Source organism: Gymnoscopelus braueri, assembly GCF_963280865.1.
Source record: "Gymnoscopelus braueri genome assembly, chromosome: 8".
Taxonomy (NCBI): domain Eukaryota; kingdom Metazoa; phylum Chordata; class Actinopteri; order Myctophiformes; family Myctophidae; genus Gymnoscopelus; species Gymnoscopelus braueri.
In genome coordinates, this window is record NC_137609.1 from 3,780,859 (window position 1) to 3,804,194 (window position 23,336).

Consider the following 23,336-nt stretch of genomic DNA (forward strand, 5'->3'; position numbering starts at 1 on the left):
CGTACAGTACTTCAGTAAATGTAATTGGTTACTTTCCACCACTGCTGGTGGAAGATGTCACATGATCAGTCCTTTTAATGTTCACCAAACATCAGGAAAATATGAAGAAGATATGATAAACAAAACATTAATGTGTGTGTCCTTCATGTCAAACACAATATGTAACACAATAAAAAACAACACAATAACAAAAAGGGACACGCTGCTTAATAATGTACTACACATTCTACACAATAACACAAACATGTAAACGCTGATAATTAAAAAGGATATTCACAACACATTGCATTTACCAAGATGCGACATTACAACATATTCAAATTAAATCCAAATTAAATGAGACTTTAGGCAAAGAAGACAATAAAACAATAAACGGTTTGGCATAAAGTGTCTGGATCAAGATCTTATTTTTTTTAACCCATTAAGACCGGGAACGCATCTGTGTAATTACTTTGATTTCTTTGGGCTATTCAAAAAGAGCAAATATACAATCTCATAGCGAGCACCGAGTGCCGCGCTATCAGCATTTCTTTTTTAAATCGTGATTTGTTTTTGTTGCAAATCTTTGAATATATACATTTATAAAGCGAACATTTTAACTGAAATCTTTGCTTCTGGGGGGGTCCCTGGAACAACATATTTTGAGATGGGGGTCCGCAGCCAAATACGTATCATTTTGGGGGTCCTTGACATGAAAAGGTTTGAGAACCACTGATATTATAGCGATACGTTTTTCAAAAAACCTTTAGGATTTAGAAGACATTTGTAGAATCCCCAGAAGCTAAAAATGTTAGGTTTAAAATATATATATATTTAAGATTTGCACACATTTTCATAATAAAAAAAAATATCAGATCTACAAGCTCACAGCACGGCACTCGGTGCCGCCCTGACACATTTACACCTTGCATTTGTAAACGTAAATAAATAACATACATTCCGCTGGACCAGTGCACCAATGAAAACCCCTGAGAACCAATGCAATTTTTTTATTAATTTGTTATTATCTTAGAACTGTCAGGGTTACATTTATACTCAGGCTTTGAATCCAGCCAAATACACATAAAGCTTTGTGGGTTTGAACTTTATCATCAACGACACAGAAGCAAAGAAAATCATTATCAACCCCATTCAGTTCAATTGAACCACACACTTGTCTCCTTTCTAGGGAAAGATGGTTGTAAATGTTTTTCTTCAGTAATTATACAAATATACCAAACAGTATAAATTCTAAGTTCCCTTAGAATGCTTTACAGTATTATGGCTCAATATGTATTTATTGTACTCATACTTCAGGTGAACACATTTTCACACAACAACAAAGGAACAAAGTCTTATTAACCATATAAGACTGTATCCGTATTGTGGGGAAAGCTTTCGCAGAAAATAGCAAATCGACAAGCTCACAACGTTGTGAGCTTGTCGATCTGCTATTTTCCCCACAATAACAGACAACAGAAAATACACTAGTATAGAGCCCTAAGGGACTCCGGTCAACCATATGGTGTTTAAGTGGTTAAAGTAATGACTTATAACTATTGGACACTTTCTCCACCTTTGATTGTTTAAAGGGATAGTTCACCCCAAAATGACTTTTTTTCTATCGATTACTCACCCCATGGAGACTTGAATTCATGGATATGTTTATGTTTTTGTCGCAGTCCTAAGCCAATAATTTGATGCCCAGCGAACCGGTAGGCAGCGGTTCCGGTAGGAGACACAAAGGAGACTCTTTGTGTCTCCTACCGGAACCACTGCCGGTCATCAAATTATTGGCTTAGGGATGCGACAAAAACTAAAAAATATCCATGAATTCAAGTCTCCATGATAGAAAAAGTAAATTTGGGGGTGATCTATCCCTTTAATGTGATTTTAGGTCGGCACATCTCAATCCACTCGTCCGACTACATGTGTCATGTGACGCACGTTATAAACGCGAGTTTATTCCACACCAGGTTGAAAGTGGCATCCCTGTTTGGAGCACATCGGTGAACAATTTATAAAAAACGTTCACATTTTTTGTTTTTAATTTTCAAAAATAGCAAAAACAAAGTGAATCATTCGCTGTGTTTCTTGTACATTTATAGATCTGCTAGTTTTTAAACAGGGCTGAAGTAGTGTTCTCTTTCCTTTTCCACCCTTTAGTTTTTTTCCCCTGAAATGACGCCTCAGTCTTATTAGATTGTAGTTCACCATATGAACTTCTAGGTGGCAGTATTGTTCTATTAGACTAGTTCACCACATGAACCTCTGGGTGGCGGTATTGTCGGGCCAGTAGAAGGTCTTATTGAGGAAGATGTAGAGCGTGGCGGCATTAACGGCCGTGTACAGCGCCATCTCCAGGAGGATTCTGGGCATTGTCGGCATGGGCATGTGCAGTCGGTACATGAGGTACGGAACGATGAAGTAGCGGAACTCCAACAGCTTCTGGGGCACTGTGGCCGTCACCACGCACGTCAGAAACGCCAGGATCCAGAAGAGCGAGCGCTGGGAGGAGCCCAGTACGTCGAGGAAATGCCAGGCGGCGTAGACGTAGGCGGGCACCAGGGCGTAGCGCGCCAGCGCGTGTCTCTGGAAAACTCTGTTCCACACGTAGAAGGTGTAGTGGCGGTTGTCGGCGAGCAGGTACTCGTGAACGTACGTGAACTTCCACACCAGGAGGAGGAAGAGGAAGCCCAGCGTCAGGAAGAAGAGGGGGTGTGTCCTAAGGGCGTGCAGGAAGCGCAGCGCACGGCGGTAGCACAGCGTCACAGGAAATGAGAAGAACAATGTAAAACTCAGGAAGTAGAAGATCTGCGGAGCGTTGAAGCTCGCCTCGTGCTTCTCCCGGTCGCCGACCACGATGCTACCATTAAGCAACACGAACGCCACAAACCCTGCCCCGACCACCGCGTACGGCCACGCCTCCAGGAGTAGGGCCTTGACGTGATTGGTCGAGGTAAGGAAGCCCAGCGCGAAGCGCAGTACTCGCCTAGCCCCGCCCACAGACAGGGGGACCTGGGAGGGGCCGGACGACGGCGACCTGTCGTCCCTCTTCTTGGCATGCTCCGTCCTCCAGGCGTCGTCCATCTTGGCAGCCAGCAGCGTGCCGGCGCAGAACACCACCCACACCACATTGGTCTGTCGGAAGAGCACGGAACAGCCGGCGAGCAGCGCCGAGGCTTTGTGGCAGCCGTACAACGTCATCAGGTACGTGAACAGGATGAAGAACGTCGACCCTGCGTCCGTGTAATACAGGAAGTTGAAGAAGTAGAGGACGGGGAAGGTGGACAGCGCCAGGGCGGAGAGGACGCGGCGGGAGGCGGAGCTGGTGGTCTTGTCGTGGTGGGGCGGGTGGAGCTTGCAGAGCAGCAGGTACAGTAGGTAAAGGTTCCCGACGTTGAACAGCAGGTTGACGAAGCGCAGCATGGCGGTGGAACAGACCACACCTCCGGTCAGGTCGGCCAACCAGACGACGGGACGGATCACGCCCACGGAGGCCAGGTACAGCCCGGGCAGTGTGGTGATCATGGGGTCCCACTCGGAGAAGCGCCCGTCGCAGTATCTCTGGGCTTGCGGCACGTGGAAGATCTCGTCCATGTACGGCTCTCTCTGCTCCCGCGTCACCGTGGAAAACAACAAACAGGAAACCAACAGGTTGCTGCTGCACAGAGCGCTGAACATGTAGCCTTCGTATTTCTCCATGTTTGTTTCTGAAGCGCTAAACAAAAATGTACAATGTCAACTTTTATCTTTTAGTGATGAATAATCATATATTTTTTTATCTTTTAGTAATAACATGTATTTTTATAGTAATAATTCGCGCAGCCGTTTGGTCCACAAAGCAGCGGAACGGTCGCTTCATCTCCTCTGTTGTTTAATCCATATTGCGGAAGTGACTCTTTATAGTACGTCGTGACGTCGTTCACGTATACGTCTGTTTGTGACATCACCGCGTCCAATCCTCTTTTGCCTTCGCGTCGCACGCCCGAAAATACAGCAGATCTACAAGCTCAAAACGCGTCGCGTCCACGACGCGTTGTGAGCTTGTATATCTGCTGTATTTTCGGGCGCGCGACACCGTCGTCCGGACGAAGTGAAAAAGCCTCGTTCCCATCCACAATTCAGCACTCACATCCGGTTTAAAGCTCCACCTACTGTATCCGGTTATTCCCAAGCAGACCACAATCAAATGTGGAGACCGTTTCCGTATCCGGTCCACACCGGACGTGCAAACCTAGCAGAGTGAGTCGGACCCAAAACGGCGTGTTGTGGTGGGGGTTGTACCACACGTGACCGAGGCTTTCTGCGCATGCACAGCCATCCTTGCAGCGCTCGAGCCCTCTCAGCATCAACATGGCGGACGTCGCGATGCCGAATCTGGAAGATTTCCCCGTTCTGCCTTCTGGCATCGCCGAGGGTGAGAGAAAGAGACGTTTTAATTCATTACAGCTACTAACCATTCAATTAACGTCACACGCGCTCAGTGTTTATAAGCGGGGGAAAAAACGCATCGAACGTTGAATGAAACGCGCGGGTTGTCTGTGCGGCGCTGCGTTAGCATTAGCTTTAGGCTAACACGTTGAAAAGAATGGATTCTCGTCGTTGCTGAAAAGCTTTCCAAGGTCGAGCGGACCGGCACGTTGGTTTGATTTGGTTGTGTGTCTGCACAATGGAACCCAGTTAAAAGAACCCAACAGAACCAACCCCAGTACAACCATTAAAAGGTACACAGAAGTTAAAGTGTTACCGGAGCGGCTATAGCAGCACGTTGCTGCTGCCCTGCCGCACAATGTGACCCAGTTACTTATACACCCCATAGCCGGAGTCCCTCAGGGCTCAGTGCTAGTGTATTTTCCGTTTTCTGTTATCCTAGGGGAAAGCTTTATCAAAAAATAAAAGATCGACAAGGGAAGTTTGTAGATCTTTTATTTTCCGTGAAAGCTTTCCCCACAATACCGATGCTGTTACTTGCACCCCATAACTGGAGTCCCTCAGGGCTCGATACTAGTGTCTTTCACGTTTTCGGTTGTTGTGGAGAAAGCTTTAGCTGAAAATAGCAGATCGACAAGTTGATAAGCTTGTCGATCTTATTTTCAGCGAAATCTTTCCCCACAATACCGATGCTGTGTTTTAAGTGGTAAAGATTGATTGATTGAATACTTTATTAGCCGTTTGAAAAAAAAATAAGCACAGAAAAGCACAGTTCAACACAAGGTCTGCGAAGAGGATTTTAAACCCAAGAAAGCACCATGGCTTGTTTCCATTGGGGTCCTTTGTACTCAATTCATAGAGAGACTCATAGAAAGCAGCAGAACCAGCCAACAAAACAACTAGAACTAAACCATAATTACTGTATAATGAGACCCGGTAGAACCCAGTTAACACCGGTACAGCCACCCAGTAAAACTGAGTATGATTTTTTTTTAAACCGCAGAACCACCCAATAAAACCAGTAGAACCAACAAGTTGATTCTGCTGCACAATGCAACCCAGTAGAAGCTCACAGTAAAAACCCAGTTGAACCATTACAACTGGTAGATGCTCACAGATGTTCACAAAACCCAGTTGAATCATTACACCCAGTAAGAGCACACAGCAAAAACCCAGTTCAACCAGCCAGTATTACCAGTGTGTTTGTTTGTTGTAGTGGTGTTGATGGGTCTGTTTGTTGGTGAACCCACTGCTAAAATCGATAGAAGCTGTTTGAACCACATACTGTAGAACCACTTGTTCATGTTCAGAATGTTATTTAGATGCTAGGTTCCATGGACAAAGAGGGCATTTTCGAACCGAAGGGGACACATGCACGCGCTCGGTTTGTTACTTTTTTGGGAGGGTTTGTTACTTCAATTCGGTTAATTCGGTACATAAAATTGACTCCATGAAGTGTAGTTGTCGGAGATTTTTTCTTTTTCTTTTTTCAGGGTCCCCACGGTCATGAAATTCCTGGAAATATTTTGAAATTAAAATTAAAAAAATCCGGTACTGGAAAAGGTTTGGAATTGATCAAAGGTCCTGGAATTTATCAAGGGTCCTGGAAAAATATTTGGCTATGCATTGTTTTTGGCTATTGATTTTTTTTTATACAAAACATTTTCATAAACATGTATAACATTACACAAAATATGTAACATAAGTAGTTTTTCTGTGTAACACCCCATCCGCACTGCCAGCGATGCGACGTGATGCGACGTGACGCGAAGCGAGCGGGCGATGAAATCTCATTAAAATACATTTTTTTATGAGACCGTCCTGACCTACCGCGAGTGACAACGAACCGTGCAACGACGTCGTCCACCCCTCCTATTTTCGCTCGCAGGGTCACTATGCCCTAATTTTGCACGAAATGTTGAATGAAATTGTACTATTTTATATTCTATGCTTTATTTTTGCTACACTGCCTATCTTTGGGCATTGTACATAGGAGTAAGAGACACATTATTGCGCTGAATGATTGTTTTATAGGCCTGGAAATTGGGCTAAATATTCTGGAAAAGTTTTGGAAAAGTTTTGGAAATTCATTGCTAAAAATGTGTGGGGACCCTGTTTTTTCTTCATCCCTAAATGGAACTGAGTATGCACCCCCCACCTCCTGTGTCCTTGCTGGGTTCATTGTTTACCTGTTATCCTAATAGTTTCAAATGTACGGAATGTTATTTAGATAGCATGTTGTCTAGAGAGATGCTAGGTTAATTGTTTACCTGGTATAATCTTAGTTTCAAAAGTACAGAATGTTATTTAGACAGATTCTAGGGTTCATTGTTTACCTGGTATCCTATAGTTTCTTCGAGGCGCTACATTGTTCTCTGCACTCTACTTATATGATTATGGACCTGGTAGTTTGTTGACTACAGCAGTGGTTCTCATACCATAATGGGGCGGCCATAGCTGAGTGGTTAGTGAGCCTGCCTAGGGAGCCAGAGGCCCTGGTTGCCCCAGGTTCGATTCCAGGCCAGGCCAGCATATGTGTCGATTAAATGAAATTTGTCCCTGAGCAAGACTCTTAACCCCTAATTGCTCACAGGTTCTCATTGGAAACAAGACCGCAAGGACTTTCATGAACGACCTGTTAAAAGGAATTATCCTTATACCTTTTCATGTTAAGAACCACCCAAAATTATATGTATTTGGCCGCGGACCCCCATCTCAATATATTTTGTTCCAGGGACACCCCAGAAGCAAAGATTTGAGTTGAAAAAAGATATACACGCTAAAAGATTTGCACAGATTTGGACGATATTTCAAAAATAGCAGATCTACAAGCTCGTAGCGCTCGTGAGCTTGTAGATATGCTATTTTTGAATAGCCCAAGTAAAAAAAAGAGGGTTAAAGTGGTTGAAATGATTGTGACGCTGTATTAACACATTTTGCCACATTTTGCCCCCCCCCCCCCCCCCCCCAATGACCCCTGGGGGTCCCCGGACCCCACTTTGAGAATCAATGGACTAGAGTTCATGTTTACTTATTGTGATCCGACATCAGTCAGTCACGCTGGATAAGAATGTCTGTGTCTGAAATGATTTTCTTGGGAATAATCCCTTGAGATGTACCATCTCGTTTTCAAGGGGGTCCACAGATGACAAAATACAGAATTCATACTATCAGACAGTTCAAACAACATCAACCAAACAGAGAAAACAAAACATACAACAACGGCCATGCACAGAGCACATAAATGGATCATTGCTTAATAGATCTGTTATAATGAGGATTTAGTCCAAATGTAATCTCAAGGTGAGAGGACAGTGCAGCTTTAAATAAATGGAAATAGGTTATTGACCGAATATGAACAGGGGTGCCCAAAAGGTAGCTCGCAAAGGCTGTGCAGGTAGATCACATGACATGCCCCTAAAAAATATATAAATATAATATTTAAAAACTATTTTTGGCATCTGCCACTTAAATTAAGGTGACTTGAGTGATTGACATGAAGAAGGGCCGGTCAGCTCACTTCACGGCTTCTATAGTAGGAAAACCCACAATGTAATACTTTGTTTTCAAGAGTGTTTGGCGCAAACCTTAGTAGCATTACAAGATTATATAAAAAAAACCTGCCAATTCTCCCCTCTATTTCCCATTCCATGTGTGTGAACGCCGGCACCACTATTCCAAAGCCCCTCAGGTACATTTTCGTAAGTATTTTCAGCAATGAGATAATACGTTTTAGGGTTGGTAGATCTTGTTGAGCTGGTCATTTTAAAAGTAGTTCTCAAGTCAAAAAAGTGTGGGAGCTTTAAACCTAAAGGATTTCTTTTGCCAACTGATTAAATTAGATACATTTGGAACATCACAAAAAATCTGTGCACATTGTCTCAGTTGATGTGTAGAAGTGGAAGGTACCATACGGTTTCAGATACTGTGGATAGTTCAAATGAATACATTTAAAAATTAACTGCAACCTGGCCAGATGAATAGATGGATTGTGTTCTGAATGTCTACATTGTAAAACCACCCGAGAGCAGTGGTTCTCAACCTGTGGATCTGGGGGGGGGGGGGGGTCCCCACATGACAGTGAAGTGACAAGTGACAATATAAGGACTTTTAAGACCCTTTTAATACTTAAAAAGAAAAGAATGAATGGAAAAAAAGTCCATTACTGCATCAAAAGTAAACAACAAACCATACTTAAAAAACTGGTCAAACATTGGCCAAATCGTCAAATAATAACAAGAAAGACGCACAAATTATGAAAATAGCTGATCTACAAGCTCACAACGGCTTGCAATGTAAACCATTCTGGTTTTCATTCATTCAACATATATCTTATTGATTGATTGAATACTTTATTAGTCAAACATAACAGCATGAGGTACAGTCAGACATTAAGGCTAAAAGGATAATGCAAAAACGTTCTGGGGACTTGTTTCCATGGTGGTTTTTCATTCATTCAACAACATATCGCTTATTGGTTTTTCATTCTATTTGCCATATTTATGTATTTGTAATTTCAAGGACCTCCAGTTTGTTATAATTTGATACCAGGACTGTCTGTGTGGGACCCCGAGCTCCACTGTAGACTCCTTGGTGTTACAGGTCCATTTGGTTTGAGAGATGGGCCTTTATTGATCCCACAGGGGAAATGCTGTACACTCTCAGTGTTAGAGACCTGTAAGGGCCATTTGGTTGCTAGCTATCAATCAATTAATTAGCTGGGGACCCCCTGGAACCCCCTTAAGGACCCCTGGGGGTCCCTGGACCACACTTTCAGACCCAGTGCACATTCATCACATAAATGTGTTGATAGGCGTCATTTTTATTTTATTATTATTTAATGTGAATGTCGAGTCAGGTTTAATGTGTTTAAAAATGATTGAATGTGTGTAATAACGTTTCAATACGTTTAATAATGTTTTATGTGTTTAAAAATGTTTTGATGTTTTTATTGTTTTAAAATGTTTTAATTTGTTCCTGTTTTTTTTGTGTTTAATAATGTTATATTGTGTTTTATCTCCAGTGAATAAGATGATCAGAGAGCACAGTGACCTGTTTTCAGACTCTCAGTGTAAGGTCTGCAGTGCCGTCCTCATTTCAGAGTCTCAGAAACTCACACACTACCAGGTACTACACACACACACACACACACACACACACACACACACACACAATAGACACTACGGATGCAGTGTTTCTGGTTCGCCATCCATGGTTCAACGTGCACTTATGAATTGTCAAAAATGGCCGATCTACAAGCAATCGTGGCACGAGAGCTTGTAGATCATGTATTTTCGGCAGGTGACGGTCGGATTAATAAATGAGAATAATTATTAGCTTACTGCATTGACGTGACGTCGTTGTTGTCATAATGATATTAGAATGGGTGAAACTAATTACTGTTAAATTGATGTTCATGAGACGAGCACGACCACGTCCGCCATAGTTTGTCAAGTCAGACGAATGTAGTAAACCTTTGACTTCCGGTCGGTGGAGTTTAAAATAAGAGCACAGTTGACCTGTAATTTACTTTACCATCAATATTAAATGTGTTCATATTGTGGGGCATTTCGCTCTCAAAATAACCTCTGTTATCCTGGAAATACATGGGGTCTGACAGTGACCGTCCCTGTTTACTCAGACCCAACATTGAGATGGCTGTGCGCTAGACAACTTTCCCCAAACTGAACCCAGTCAACCTCATAATAATTAAGATATTCGATAGAAATTAAAAACATTTTAATGCCAGACTTAGCTGCTACATATGCAAACTTCCCATGCAAACTGCTAGCATAGCCGCGGTTTTGCTGAAAATCCGTCTAATTGAGTGGTTTCATTTGAGAACGGCTAGGTGTGATGTCATGCTCATTTGAGCAAGTGTGAACCCACTGTCTTATTTTATATTGTATAGATATTGAGATATTTGGCATGAATAATGAGGTATGACATTTAGTCCATATTGTGCAGCTCCAGTAGTTGTGTAGTAGAGATGCGCGGATGGCCTCTCACGTCACCCGAATCCGCATGTACAAATTAATTATCCGCCCGTTATCCAACCGCAATAATTATATTATCCAATTTTAATATCTGCATCCGCACCAACCGTTTTTCCCGTATGTCAAAATATTATTATTTTCTGGTATTCCCGTTAGTTTTAGTATTAGTTGTGCAATGCGATCAGTGCTGCTCTGCTGCGCAGAGTCTGTATGTTCAGCGCAGCAGAGCAGCACCGGTTTAAAAAAAAGAAAAAAGACGCACCGACATTCCATAGGCTAAATCAATGCATTTTGTGATCGCATCGCACAGAGGCTGCTCTACACACTCACGCAGAGATTTAGCTATTTTATGGATAGATATATTAGATGTCATTAATTTATTTACCGCAATATTTCACCCGCGGTTTATCCGATATTAATTAATAATTATATTTGATTGACCCGAATCCACCCAAACTGCGGTTAACTGCGGCAACCGTGGCTAAAACCGCGATCCGCGCATCTCTATTGTGTAGTAATTGTTGTGTATTGTGTGTTTGTGTCCATGCAGAGTAAGAAGCATGCCAACAAAGTGCGTCGTTATCTTTGCATCCAAAACGAGAAGGAGAAGGAACCTACGTTGAAAAAACTAAAACCTGCAGATGATGTAAGTAACATTCAAGTAATGTCATTCATGTATTTGTATTTATAAAGTACAGTTCCAGAGTCCCAGGTCACTTCCAACACAATCTGGGTACCCGTTCGGTAATAAAAAGGGGGACATTTTTTAATTACATGTAATATAAGTAACATTTAAATAACGAATTTACATGTAAGTAATTAAAAGTAAGTAATTTAATTGCGTGTGTGTGTGTGTGTCTGTCTTAACCCATGAGGAACGCATCTGTGTGTAATTTTTAGATTTCTTTGGCTATTCAAAAATAGCAGATCTACAAGCTCATAGTGCGGCACGAGTGGCGCGCTATGAGCTTGTAGATCACAATTTTTTTTAAATCTTGAAAATGTGATATATATATTGATATATATATATATATATCAGAGGTCGCGTTTGTCCGATAATTGCCGGTTTTGACCGATTTTTTTATGACAAAGATTTTTTATGACAAAGACCGGAAAAAATAAATCTCTCCGGACATCCTGACCGGTTGACAATGACCTGACACGTTCATTAAAGGAGCACTTCACCCCTGGAAGAAGTTCCAGGGGTGACCACAGGGGGGACCACAGGGGGACCACAGCGTATCACTGCCTATAACTTCAACTCCCAGAATGCTTTGGTGCCTTGTGGCAGGGGAGGTTCCATGTGGGTGTGATCTCCAACAATAACATTCAAACAGCATGCCAGTGTCGCCATGTCTGCTTATTATAAGCGGCTTCTTTCTAAAATGTAGTTGATATTTGGGCTTGTTTCCAAATGTTTTGATTGCTGTTTAAACCAGTGGTTCTCAAACATGTTCATGTATTTTTCCACAGACCCCCATCTGAAATTATAATTTGTGGCAGGGAGCCCCTAACAAATATGTGTCAAAAATATTCCACATTTTGAAAAGCAAATAAAAATATTTTGCAAAAAAAAAAAAAAATCCACATTTTGGACTTTTTCCCCCTCAAGATTTTTTTGTAAATAGCAGATCTACAAGCTCACAATGGGTTGCGAAGCGTTGTGAGCTTGTAGATCAGCAATTTTCAAATATATAATATCCCATGTCTAGGTAAAGTGCTCTTGGCATAGTTATTTTTCTTTTGGGCTTGTTTTCATAGACCTGGCTGCTTATTTCTCTCACAATATCTGGCAACACTGGCTGTCCTCGCAAACGTTCATTTGGTTACATATATGTCCAAGGATTCGTTAGTGATGTCATATCACTGGGACATCTTAGTATCTTCATGCAGTTTCACTTCCGTGTCGCATAGTATTGACATCACTGTCACATCCTTGGTATTATGATCCTAGCCTTTCGTGACGGTGTTTGTTTACCAGCGCTGCTACTCCACGCTGTATTTTTTTTTCAAGCTTGCGCTTATGAAACACTACACAGGATTATTATTTCATGTCAACATTCAAGTACAACTATCAGAAGATAACTCAGGTAAAGTAATGCCTCACTCTGCAAGGGCCGCTGGCCGCAGCTAATGGGAGTGGCCGAGTGGCGAAAGAAGGTTGAACAAAGTGTTACGGACACCCCATTGGGGCTGTCTTTTGAGATGGTCTGACTGAGACACGCCGAGACATGTAGTGCGGAAAGGAATGAGACCAATCTCTCATGATGCAAATAACGTCACGAATATTGCGAAGATTACTAGATATCTAAAAACACAGATTACTCACAAAAAAAACCCAGGATCTTGTTTATTGACTCTTAAACTTCATTAAAAGACCGAAAACTTCTTCCAGGGGTGAAGTGCTCCTTTAATTTTCACCGCAAATCAGGCACATTTAAAATCCTCTGCTTTGCAAGCGCTCTCTCTCTCTTTCTCTCTCTCTCTTTCTCTCGCTCGCTCGCTCTCTCTCTCTCTCTCGCTCTCGCTTAACAGCGCGTGTGTGTTTCTGGGAGAGAGAGAGAGAGAGAGAGAACGAAAGAGTGTGTCACACGCTTTTAACTTACACCTATTTCCTGTTAACAATAACCAGTGTAAAATGTGCTCTATTGGGAGGTAAATGGGAGACACTTTATTGTGAAGGTACAACCGAAAAAAAGAGAGTTGCTGCTGCGTAGTTGTCGCAATATATTTTAACTCTGGTCTGACAGAGACCATGGTCCGGTTATATTAGATAAAGTTGTGTATTTAACAGTCAGTCACACAGTTGTATCATTACGAGTTAGAACATGTCACAGACACTAGGCTACTACAAGGGCACTTATGAGTAAAGATGGCAAAAAAAAAAACGAAATAAAAAGAAATTAAACAAAAATAAAAAATAAAACGATTCACAGGAGGCAGGCAGTTTAACATGATGAAACATCCAACACAGATGCGTAAATACTCTTCACAACAGCTATAGGCTACTGCAACTGTGGCATCCAGGTGAAACACGACGTTAATCATAAAGGTGGACCTATTTTTAACTCTATGAGGGGGACACGTTAAAACGTTACCACTTTGAACTGAATAGCTCTATGAGGAGACGACAAGATTCTCACAACTCATCAACTTTCCCACGGCTGTCTCAGCCAGACGCACTATGGCATCCACTGCCTATTACTATACTATACAGTATAACCTCCTGTGAGTGAGTAGTGGTCTATCATGTGTTGCCCTAACAGGTCAGCTGTCAGCTGATTAAAAAATGCGTTCAAAGTCCGCAATTGATTATTGAGAAACCATTACGTACGCAGTGACGCAGCATGCGCAAATGGTAATTAATGTATTTGTGCCAGATGACCCTGCTGCTATATAAAATGTGTATATTAGTATTACTCGTTCATCATGGTTCATGTTCAAATAGCTCAATCCAGAATATAATGCTGTAGGCCTAAGTGTTAGGCTGTATTTACGCATCTGCTTGTAATGAATGCATAAACATAATTATGACCGGTATTTTTATCAGATGTCCGATAAATTTGAATCATTCCGGACATTAGGACCGGCAGATTAAAATCCTAGCGCGACCCCTGATATATATATATATATATATAATATTATTATTATTATAATATATATAATATTATTATTATTATTATTTTTTTTAAGTGAACATTTAACTCAAATCTTTGCTTCTGGGGATTCTACAAATGTCTTCTAAATCCTAACAGTGGTTCTCAAACTTTTTCATGTCAAGGACCACTCTAAATTATATGAATTTGGCCGCGGACCCCCATCTAAAAATATTTTGTTCCAGGGACCCCCAAAAGCAAAGATTTGAGTTACAAATGGCCGGGAAAAAAATATATAGATTCAAAGACATGCTCACATTTTCAAGATTTTTCAAAAATAGCAGATCTACAAGCTCATAGCACAGCACTCTGTGCCGCGTTATGAGCTTGTATATCTGCTATTTTTTAATAGCCCAAAGAAAACTAAAATGACAAAGATGCGTTCCCGGATTGAATGGGTTAAGGATGCTATTATACAGCTTGGTTACAAAACTGCTCGTGTTCATATTTGGAAGCCTCTGTAATGTCCATAAATTAGTTGTGAGAGGCCTGCAGATTGCAGCAATGCCCAAGCCGAGAGCTAAGGCATTAGCTAAATTCTGTTCAGTGTCTGTGATAATTGTCAGTCGCCATATATTATGGAGGAGACGATGCTTCCTGTACCCGTGATCTGTATCCTGAAACACTTATTGTTGAGTTTGTGCATCTACTATTGTTTGTGTTCGAGAATTTGTTGTTAAATGTAAACGCAAATAAATTAAGCGTGTGTGTGTGTGTGTGTGTGTGTGTGTGTGTGTGTGTGTGTGTGTGTGTTTGTTTTCAGGACCTTCCAGCCAGTGGGATCCTAGCAGAGACAGATAAATACAAGGTGTGTCATGTGTGCAACATGACGTTCAGCTCTCCAGTGGTGGCCGAGTCTCACTACCAGGTAAATAAAATACAACAATTAAATAAATGGCAATAAATAATGAATACATAAAATAACACTGAGTCTCACTACCAGGGCAAAGTTCACACCAAGAACCTCCGACTGAAGACTGTAGGACCTCAACATGTACAAAACCCAGGTACTACACAGACAACACACACACAAACAGAAAGTTACTGGATTCTAGGGGTGTGAATCCTCTGTGGTCCTACGATTCGATTTTTAAAAATCAATTCTCGATTCAAAAGTATTCCCAATCAATTTCATCCCTTTTTAATTGACAAGACAACACTGGCCGGTACGTAGACATTGTACTGAAAATGTAAATGCTTTAATGTTTGGTTATTGCCTGCTTCAGCTGGCTTGCAAATCCTATATTACATTAGAGAAAAGTCAGCCCTTCTGGTTGTGTACCTGACGCCAATTCATTGTTTCGGTATCAATGTTACAGGGAAATTGGCATTCCAGGGAAATTGAAAAAGGAGCGCTCGTTTTCACCGCCCCCCCCAAGGCAATTCTGTAGAACCAACACTAGAGGGCAATGCAAGCCACACTATGTGCATAGACGTGCATAGACATGAACGTGCATGCGTGTGCACGCACGCATGCACAAGCGCACGCACGCGTGTGCGGACGCAAGCTCATGCTTTCAATTTGATTTATTTAAAGCATGACTGCTGACTGTTAAGATAATTTGATTGTGTTCTGGCTTTTAACGTTTGTTTTAGTTTATCCACGACACACATGCACACGTGGATAATAACCCATGAAAAGATCTATTCTCACTATCGGTTTACAATTCGGACGGCGCTGATTCGACTAGCAGACCATCGGCCGGTCGGCGCGGGCACTCGCGCTCGGGCGCGCCTCCTCGGCCTCAAGCTCTGCTAAGCCGGCGCGCCTCCGTCATGGACAATAACTATTATCACGTGTGCGTGTGAACGCGTCTTGAGCGTTCCCCTAGCGTAGCTTCCTGGTTGCTATGTGGGGGGGAACAACAAAAGCCCAGGTCCGCCTCGCATCAAAGCCCCGCCTCGCGCCTTCTCCTCCTCCTCCTCCTCCTCTCGCCGCCTCGCATCAAAGCCCATCCCCCTCCTCCTCCTCGCGTAAAAAACCCTGTCTCGAAAAGCCCCGCCTTGCGCGGAAGCCCCGCGCCTAAAAACGAGCGCTCCTTTTTCAATTTCCCTGGAATGCCAATTTCCCTGTGACATCAACACAACAACAACATATCACATGTCACTACAACACTAGCCACAACGTTCTCGCTTTATTTACACATTGTTTCGTCTACTTTTCATTGCTCACTATATATTTATATGATTTAAGAAACAAACATACTTTAAACAGCCAATTACATACAACACTGAGTATATGTGGAAGAAAGGCCTATGTGGAAGAAAGGCCTTAGCAGACGGGGTGCTATTGGTCAATCAGTTTTACCGCATGCAAAAAGACGCACGAATCGAATTGGGTTCGAATGAAAAAAAAAACGCATCGCCGCAGCTACTTGCCGCACGGCAAATTCGGAGCCGGTGTGCATGAGGTCATAGAAAACCATGTGTTCTTTTAAAAAATGATATTGTCCATTTTTTCCATGCGGAAAATCGCACCCTATCTGCAAAGGCCTTAACTCTGTATTGATCTTGATCAAAATATTAAAGTTTGCAATAATATTATACAGTTCAAGTGCTACTATAAGCAGTCACTCATTCAAAATGATGGACAGTTGTACAGTTGATTTTATATTGACTATGATTGTTTACTTTATGATGTATTTTGTATGTTTTATTATAATTGATTTACATTTATGTAAAAAAGAAATAGGGTTTATAACAGTGTCTTACAGTATATTGTTATATGACAAGGTAAGAAGGGTGCCGGACAAAATTATCTTTTGCTCCTCTCTGCTCTTTCTTGAACAAAAATGGTTGTGCTATGTTATTGTGTTGATGATGTATGTACGTTTTCTATTACAAGTTTTTATTTGTTAAAGATAAAAAAAAAAAACATTGCTGCTTTGGGTGGGTCCAGTAAGAATGAATTCATCCAATCAGACAATCACATGCCAGCCACTCATTGCATATAGGCATGCTCACATGGTCAAGACCATCTGCTGCAGTTCAAACCGAGCCTGTGGAAGAAAGGTGATCTAAGTTACTCTGAGCGTGGCATCATAGTTGTTGGCGGTCTGAGTCTTTCATAAACTGCTGATCTACTGGGGTTTTCATGCACGACCATCTCTATGGTTTACAGAGAATGCATCTTTTATTGTCTAGCTTCTTGTAGCCTCAGCTTTTTGCAGCTAACAAGCAAAACATATATTCCACATTCATAACGTGACAGAAAAGCAGTACAGTCTTCCTATAATTCCCCAAAAACTTCGAAACTTGTCCTCAACCGGGTGTTCTGTCCTAGTAAAAATAATAATGATAATACAATTACAGTAAGTGTTTTAGTATTCGGTTTTAGAAGTAGAAGCATACCCTATTTTTATCATGAATTTTAAAATTAATGGGACCATTATTTACAAAAACGCATATCACGATAATTGAAAGAAGACTAAACTAGCGACTGAAAGCTTAAAATATTTATGACAATGTTAACCAAGGTAATACAATCATGTGTAAAGTCCTGTCAATTCTCCATTGTAATCAATGGCGTGGTAATTGTTCTGCAGCCAGCAGGAGGGGAAATAGTGACACCTGCTAGGCCATTAATGAGAACTGCAGGGAATCTGGCACTTCCTTATTGGCTTCATTTTAAAACCCGGATGCTTGCCTCCTGATTAAATGTATAATCTCGGTTTAATATAATATAATATAATATATTATTATATTATAATATAAATAAATTATTAATAAATGATTATAAATCTCAGTTTTCCAGACAGCTGAGCAGCCGGTTGGCCCGGTTAAGAAGAAGGAGGAGCCAGCGCCGGTTGCCATGGAGAGCAGTGAGGGGGGCAGCGAGTCAGAGAAGTTCTGTTCCATCTGCCAGGCGTCCTTCAATAATCCTCTAATGGCTGCTCAGCACTACGCCGGGAAGAAACACAAGAAACACATGACCAAGATGAAGCTGATGGAAACCTACGGACCCTCTACTGCCCCTACAGGTAACTATACTGCCCCAACTGGTGCCCCACTTCTAATTTAGGGCCATATACTTCCTGTACTTAGACCTAACACATTCACTGGCAGATATTAATTAATTAATTCATCCGCCACTGCCAGCGGTAACCGCTGGCAGTCTTTTTGGCGATTCGCCGTTCATTTTTTTCAACCCGTATGTAAACAAACAATGTCTCCGTGGGGAGACGAGTCTTTCCTCTTTCCACCGGAATAAAAACATTGAACCGCAATCGTCCGTTCTGTTGTTATCGGCAGTTGAATATCTCTTTACTGTTATTTTTTTTTGTCTTGCACCAGCGACTACTGGATATGCGCAACATAGCTATTTCATACAGTAACGTTGCGTTCAGAGCTGTATGTAGCCCTACACACACAGTCTGCAGTCTGAAGGATTGTTGTCAATTAAAATAAGCAGTCTGCCATCATGTAGTTAAAACATTGACTGCCATTGACGTCTATAGAAGTCATTTCAAATCCAACGCTTGACTGCCATTGAATACAAAAAAATGTAATTATTTGACTTTGGATTATTTGGTCGGTGCGGGTCTATAAATAGGATGATATCATTCATTTGGATGACGGATGGATGATGAACGTGTACACGACACACATATTAGGTTGACGAAAAAGCCCATCCGTGCATCTCTAATGAAGAAACTGGTTTCTTTCAAAACTGGCCTTAAAAACATCTATCAGAAGACCACAAAGGGGAGTTAGATTTGAATTTCAAAATATTAAGTTCCAGGGAGCCCCCCCCCCCCCAACATATTTGCACAAATGTGAGCTACAAGCTCATAGCGCGGCACTATAGCCGCGTTATGAGCTTGTATATCTGCTATTTTTGAATAGCCAAAGAAATCTTAAAATGACGTGGTTCTTTTTTTCTCCTTTGTACATTTGTACAGTTGTTTGTATTTGTTGATGACATGTAATAATGTGTTATATTCGATGCTACGTTGATACATTGAATACATAACACCACAGTGGAAGCAAGTCCCCGGGACTTTTTTTGTGTTATCCTTTTAGCCTAAATGTTTTAACATTTCTGACTAATAAAGTATTCAATCGATCAATAAATGTAACCCTCTAATGGCAGCAGTCTGAGACTGGAGTATCTGACCCTGTTAGTGCTTGTTTAATTGCGTTGGTTGCATGCCAAGAGTTGGTTCTATAGAGACAGGATTATTATTAGGATTATTATCATTGTCAGTTAACTGTAGGCTGCTGTAGCTGCTAAATTACATTATTGAGCATCCCTGCCATCTACTGGTAGACCTGCATTATTGCCAGTGATTTTAATGATTAGGTTTGTCAGGTCCATATAACACCCAAAAGTTGGGTTTGGTTCTGTAAGATATCAGGTCTCAGAGCAAAAAAAGTCCATTAGGGGTCACACAAAAAGCAGTAACTGGCATCTGTATTGAAGCATCATAATGAACTGTGTTGTGTGTTCGACAGTTAAAGGTTATCACTGCACCATGTGTACTAAGTGTGTACTGTGTGTGTGTGTGTGTGTGTGTGTGTGTGTGTGTGTGTGTGTGTGTGTGTGTGTGTGTGTGTGTGTGTGTGTGTGTGTGTGTGTGTGTGTGTGTGTGTGTGTGTGTGTGTGTGTGTGTGTGTGTGTGTGTGTGCACGCGCAGTTAAAGGGTATCCCTGCACTGTATGCAACATAGAGCTGAACTCGGTGGAACAATACCAAGCACACATCAGTGGAGCCAAACACAAGAACCAGTAAGTACCAATACCTGTCTACACTTACCTCTGTATTATTGTCAATGTAACTTATATATGTATTAAGTTTGGTTATTATCAATGTAACTGATATGACGATCTAATCCGACTTCCGGTTCCTTAACGATTCCCTATTAACGATTCCTGTATGTAAAAAAGAAAAAAAACACACTATTTGGGCCTTCAATATATTTTTTTAGAGCATCAGGGAAATAAAATGTTCTATTAACATGTATGAGTCAATGAGTAAATATCTGAATAATACTGGCCAACTGTATACACTGTGGTGTTTCGTCCAAAAACTTTTGATGCGTACGCGCCCGGTCTTGTCACCCTTTTCACCCCTGGTCTGTTTGCATGCCTACTACTACAAGCTCACAGCGCCTTGCATCCGCGGCGCGTGTGAGCTTAAAGGAGTAGTTCACCCAAAAGAATTTCGCTAAAGCGAGCCACTTTGGCCACGCCCCCATCTCAGAAAACGGCTGCACTGAGAGGGCTTTCAGTCTGAATAATGGAGTGAAACTAAAGTGTCTAAAGAGTGTCAGGCTACTAATCGCCGGCACTGTTAGTCTGATCGGCGTGAAACTGCACACTCCCTGGATGCCAGAGCAGAACCTCAACAATGTTTTTTTATATTACTCCTACAGATTTTGTCTAAACAATCACGCCAATTGGTACACAGTATCTCTATAGTCATGTGATCAAGACGGATCCGTCCGATTTTTCATATTCCATCCTGATTGGCTAAGATTGGCTCCAAGGTTTGAAGGAGTGGCCCGTTTTGAACAAAATGCCTCAAATCATAAACGCAGCGTCCGATTGCCATGAAACATTGCTGGCCCACAATAAGCTTCCTGCCCTGGCGGAGACCTGAGCTCCGAGGAGCACATTCTTCTAGATGTTCATGTTTTGTGACGCATAAGCCTGGCCTGGAACAGGTAGTTATGAACTGTACAGTTGTTTGGTATCTTACATAAATGGACGTTGTACTGATGGGCTGTCTGAAGCCTAGGTTACTGCAGGGGAAATCATTATGACTAATTATACATCCATATCAATATTTCACATTACCATGGTAATGGGTTTAGTAGCCTACTGGTACAGCACACTGTAGAAGTTACATTTAGGCTTATTAAATAATAGTCTCATTGTACAGTGGGGGGATTCTTAGTGTTCACACTGAAGACGGTAGAGAACATCAGGAAAACATTTTATCTTCTAATTACATGAGTTCAAATCAGAATATTGAGCAACTGTATCAGTGGTGCTTAAACTTTGTCATGTCAAGGACCCCTAAAAAAATTATTTGGCCGCGGACCCCCATCTCAAAATGTGTTGTTCCAGGGACTCCCAGAAGCAAAGATTTGAGTCAAAAATATTTGCTTTAAAAGAATAAATACATTCAAAGATTTGCACACATTTTCACGATTTAATTTTTTTTTTGCAGATCTACTAGCAGATCTACAAGCTTGAGTGTTTTTATATTGTGTTATTGCTACTTTTACTTAAAATATCAGAGTACTTTTTCCACCACTGGAGTAAAGTTATTAATTAATCTATTAATCGTCACATCACATTAATAACATCTTTAATCCTTTTCTTCAGAATTAAGAAGAGCAGCATGGCCCCCGCAGACGATAACAACCAATTTCAAAGCGAGGATCCTGGGGAATCCCAGTTCACCGGGGACACAGAGGCCACAGGGGATTCCCAGCAGGATGCCGGCGAGAACCAGTACCCTGCGGGAGACGCTCCGTACACGGCAGAGGGAATCAACCAGTACTCAGAGGAGTACCTGTACACCTGAGATGGATGGCAGGCAGGAGGCCTGGCTGCAACAACGGATGGGACACTGAATGATGCAAAACACCTTTAGCTTCTTCCCCCTTTAGAAGACACAAGACACCACTCCATCCAACCAACCGACTTGTTGTTTTTCCACTGCACTTCCACCAGAAGTCGATCCGCTCAGCTCGGGAGTGGACGGAAATGGGGAAAAAAATGAAAAAAAGCAGGCTGTTGCTGAGCGGATCTAAGCTGGATGATGCGGTGGAAAAACACATTAAAGGGGCACAACAACACCCTAGGCTGATTTTGTTTTTCCACTTCCGGTGAAAAACTACAGCAGTATAAAAACATGGCAGGCTGCCATCACTGTGTACTATAGCACCGTTTCCCAAACAGTGGGTCGGGATCCATTTGTGGGTCGCAGACAGTTTTTATGGGTCACAGGTAAATATTCCTTTAGTTTTTAGTTTTCTTACATTTCGTTTTTAATTATTTCAAAACATTTTTTTTAACCCATTTAGACCTGAGGCCGATTCTAAAAACGCCTGATCCTGACCTAAGTTTTCTGAAAAACTTCAAATATTTATTCAAACATTACAAATAATGTATGTTGCTATATACTGTACATAGCAACAACAACCCAAAAAAGGGATTCCCGTCTTAAAAGGTTTAGTTACAAATAAGGGTTCCCTCCCAAAATGGGTTAATCAAAGAAATTTCAGAAATTACAAACGCATTTTGAAGAAGTAGTGAAAGTAGCTGATCTACAAGCGAGCTTGTAGATCTGGTATTTTCACTAGTTTGGGTCCTGGGCAAACGTCAAATTTGTGAAAAGTTGGTCAAAAGTTCTGGAACCACTGTACTGCAACACAGTGTAAGCAACACAGCTGCAGCTAATCAAATTAATAATGGGTGTGTTCGATTTGAGGTGTATCAATACTGTATCATGCTTGCACATTGGGCCTTGGCTCTGGCCACACCAATGAAATCATTATTAATGTGTTTGGTGCAGCTGTGTTGCTTACTAGTCTGCCATGTTTTTAATCTGCCGTGGAAAACTAACTACAAAATCAACCTAGAGTGTTGGTCTCCTTTAATGTCACTGTACACACACACACACACATACATACACACACACATACATACACACACACACACACACACACACACACACACACACACACACACACACACACACACACACACACACACACACACACACACACACACACACACACACTTAAAGGTGATGTTACTGAACTACTACCCCTACTGGGTGTCCGTGTGATAATTCATTTATTTTGACACATTTCCCCATACACTGGGAAATCTATACATAAAAATATACGTGTACATAAGCCGTGAAATGTGTATAACTCTGGCTTAGATGTCTCTCAACACACACACACACACACGTATAAACAGGTAATAATTCCTGAGAAAGTTATAATTCTAAAGTTTCCCTCAGTTTTTTTTTTCATTTTCTCATGTTGAAAGTATCATATGTCCTTAAGATAGGAATTTATTAAAAAACAAAGTTTTTGTTTTCTTAAACTACATTGTAATTAATGGTGAACCAACCAATCATTGAGCTGTATTTTGGTCATTTATACTGTGTAGTACAACGGTGTCACTCGTCCAAAACAACTGATCTACAAGCTCACAGGCAAGGTTTTTATAGTTCTGAATCTTTCATTAGTTTTGAATCCATTTTGTAAAAGTAGGACTGTTGGTTCGGTTTTTATTTATGTGAAAA

General features: G+C 41.4%; 2 protein-coding genes across 2 annotated transcripts; one reads left to right on the forward strand and one right to left on the reverse strand.

Moving 5' to 3' along the window:
- Positions 1–50: 50 nt before the first annotated feature.
- alg10 (ALG10 alpha-1,2-mannosyltransferase) lies at positions 51–3,988 on the reverse strand. Its single transcript, XM_080434565.1, has one exon. It carries the CDS (start codon positions 3,682–3,684, stop codon positions 2,236–2,238), a length of 1,449 nt encoding a protein of 482 aa, XP_080290691.1. The 5' UTR covers positions 3,685–3,988; the 3' UTR covers positions 51–2,235.
- Positions 3,989–4,213: 225 nt separating this feature from the next.
- Positions 4,214–23,134, forward strand: znf346 (zinc finger protein 346). Its single transcript, XM_080434566.1, has 8 exons — positions 4,214–4,399; positions 9,437–9,540; positions 10,960–11,055; positions 14,829–14,933; positions 15,009–15,072; positions 17,812–18,045; positions 19,702–19,792; positions 21,398–23,134. Exons 1-8 carry the CDS (start codon positions 4,336–4,338, stop codon positions 21,597–21,599), a joined length of 960 nt encoding a protein of 319 aa, XP_080290692.1. The 5' UTR covers positions 4,214–4,335; the 3' UTR covers positions 21,600–23,134.
- The last annotated feature ends 202 nt before the right edge of the window (positions 23,135–23,336 follow it).

Bases quoted from the DNA above. Each gene is read 5' to 3' on its own strand.
- alg10 (XM_080434565.1), bottom strand. From the start codon at position 3,684: ATGGAGAAATACGAAGGCTACATGTTCAGCGCTCTGTGCAGCAGCAAC.
- znf346 (XM_080434566.1), top strand. From the start codon at position 4,336: ATGGCGGACGTCGCGATGCCGAATCTGGAAGATTTCCCCGTTCTGCCT. The intron at 9,541-10,959 runs GTACTACACACA...GTGTCCATGCAG, and splicing joins AGAAACTCACACACTACCAG to AGTAAGAAGCATGCCAACAA. The intron at 11,056-14,828 runs GTAAGTAACATT...GTTTGTTTTCAG, and splicing joins AACTAAAACCTGCAGATGAT to GACCTTCCAGCCAGTGGGAT.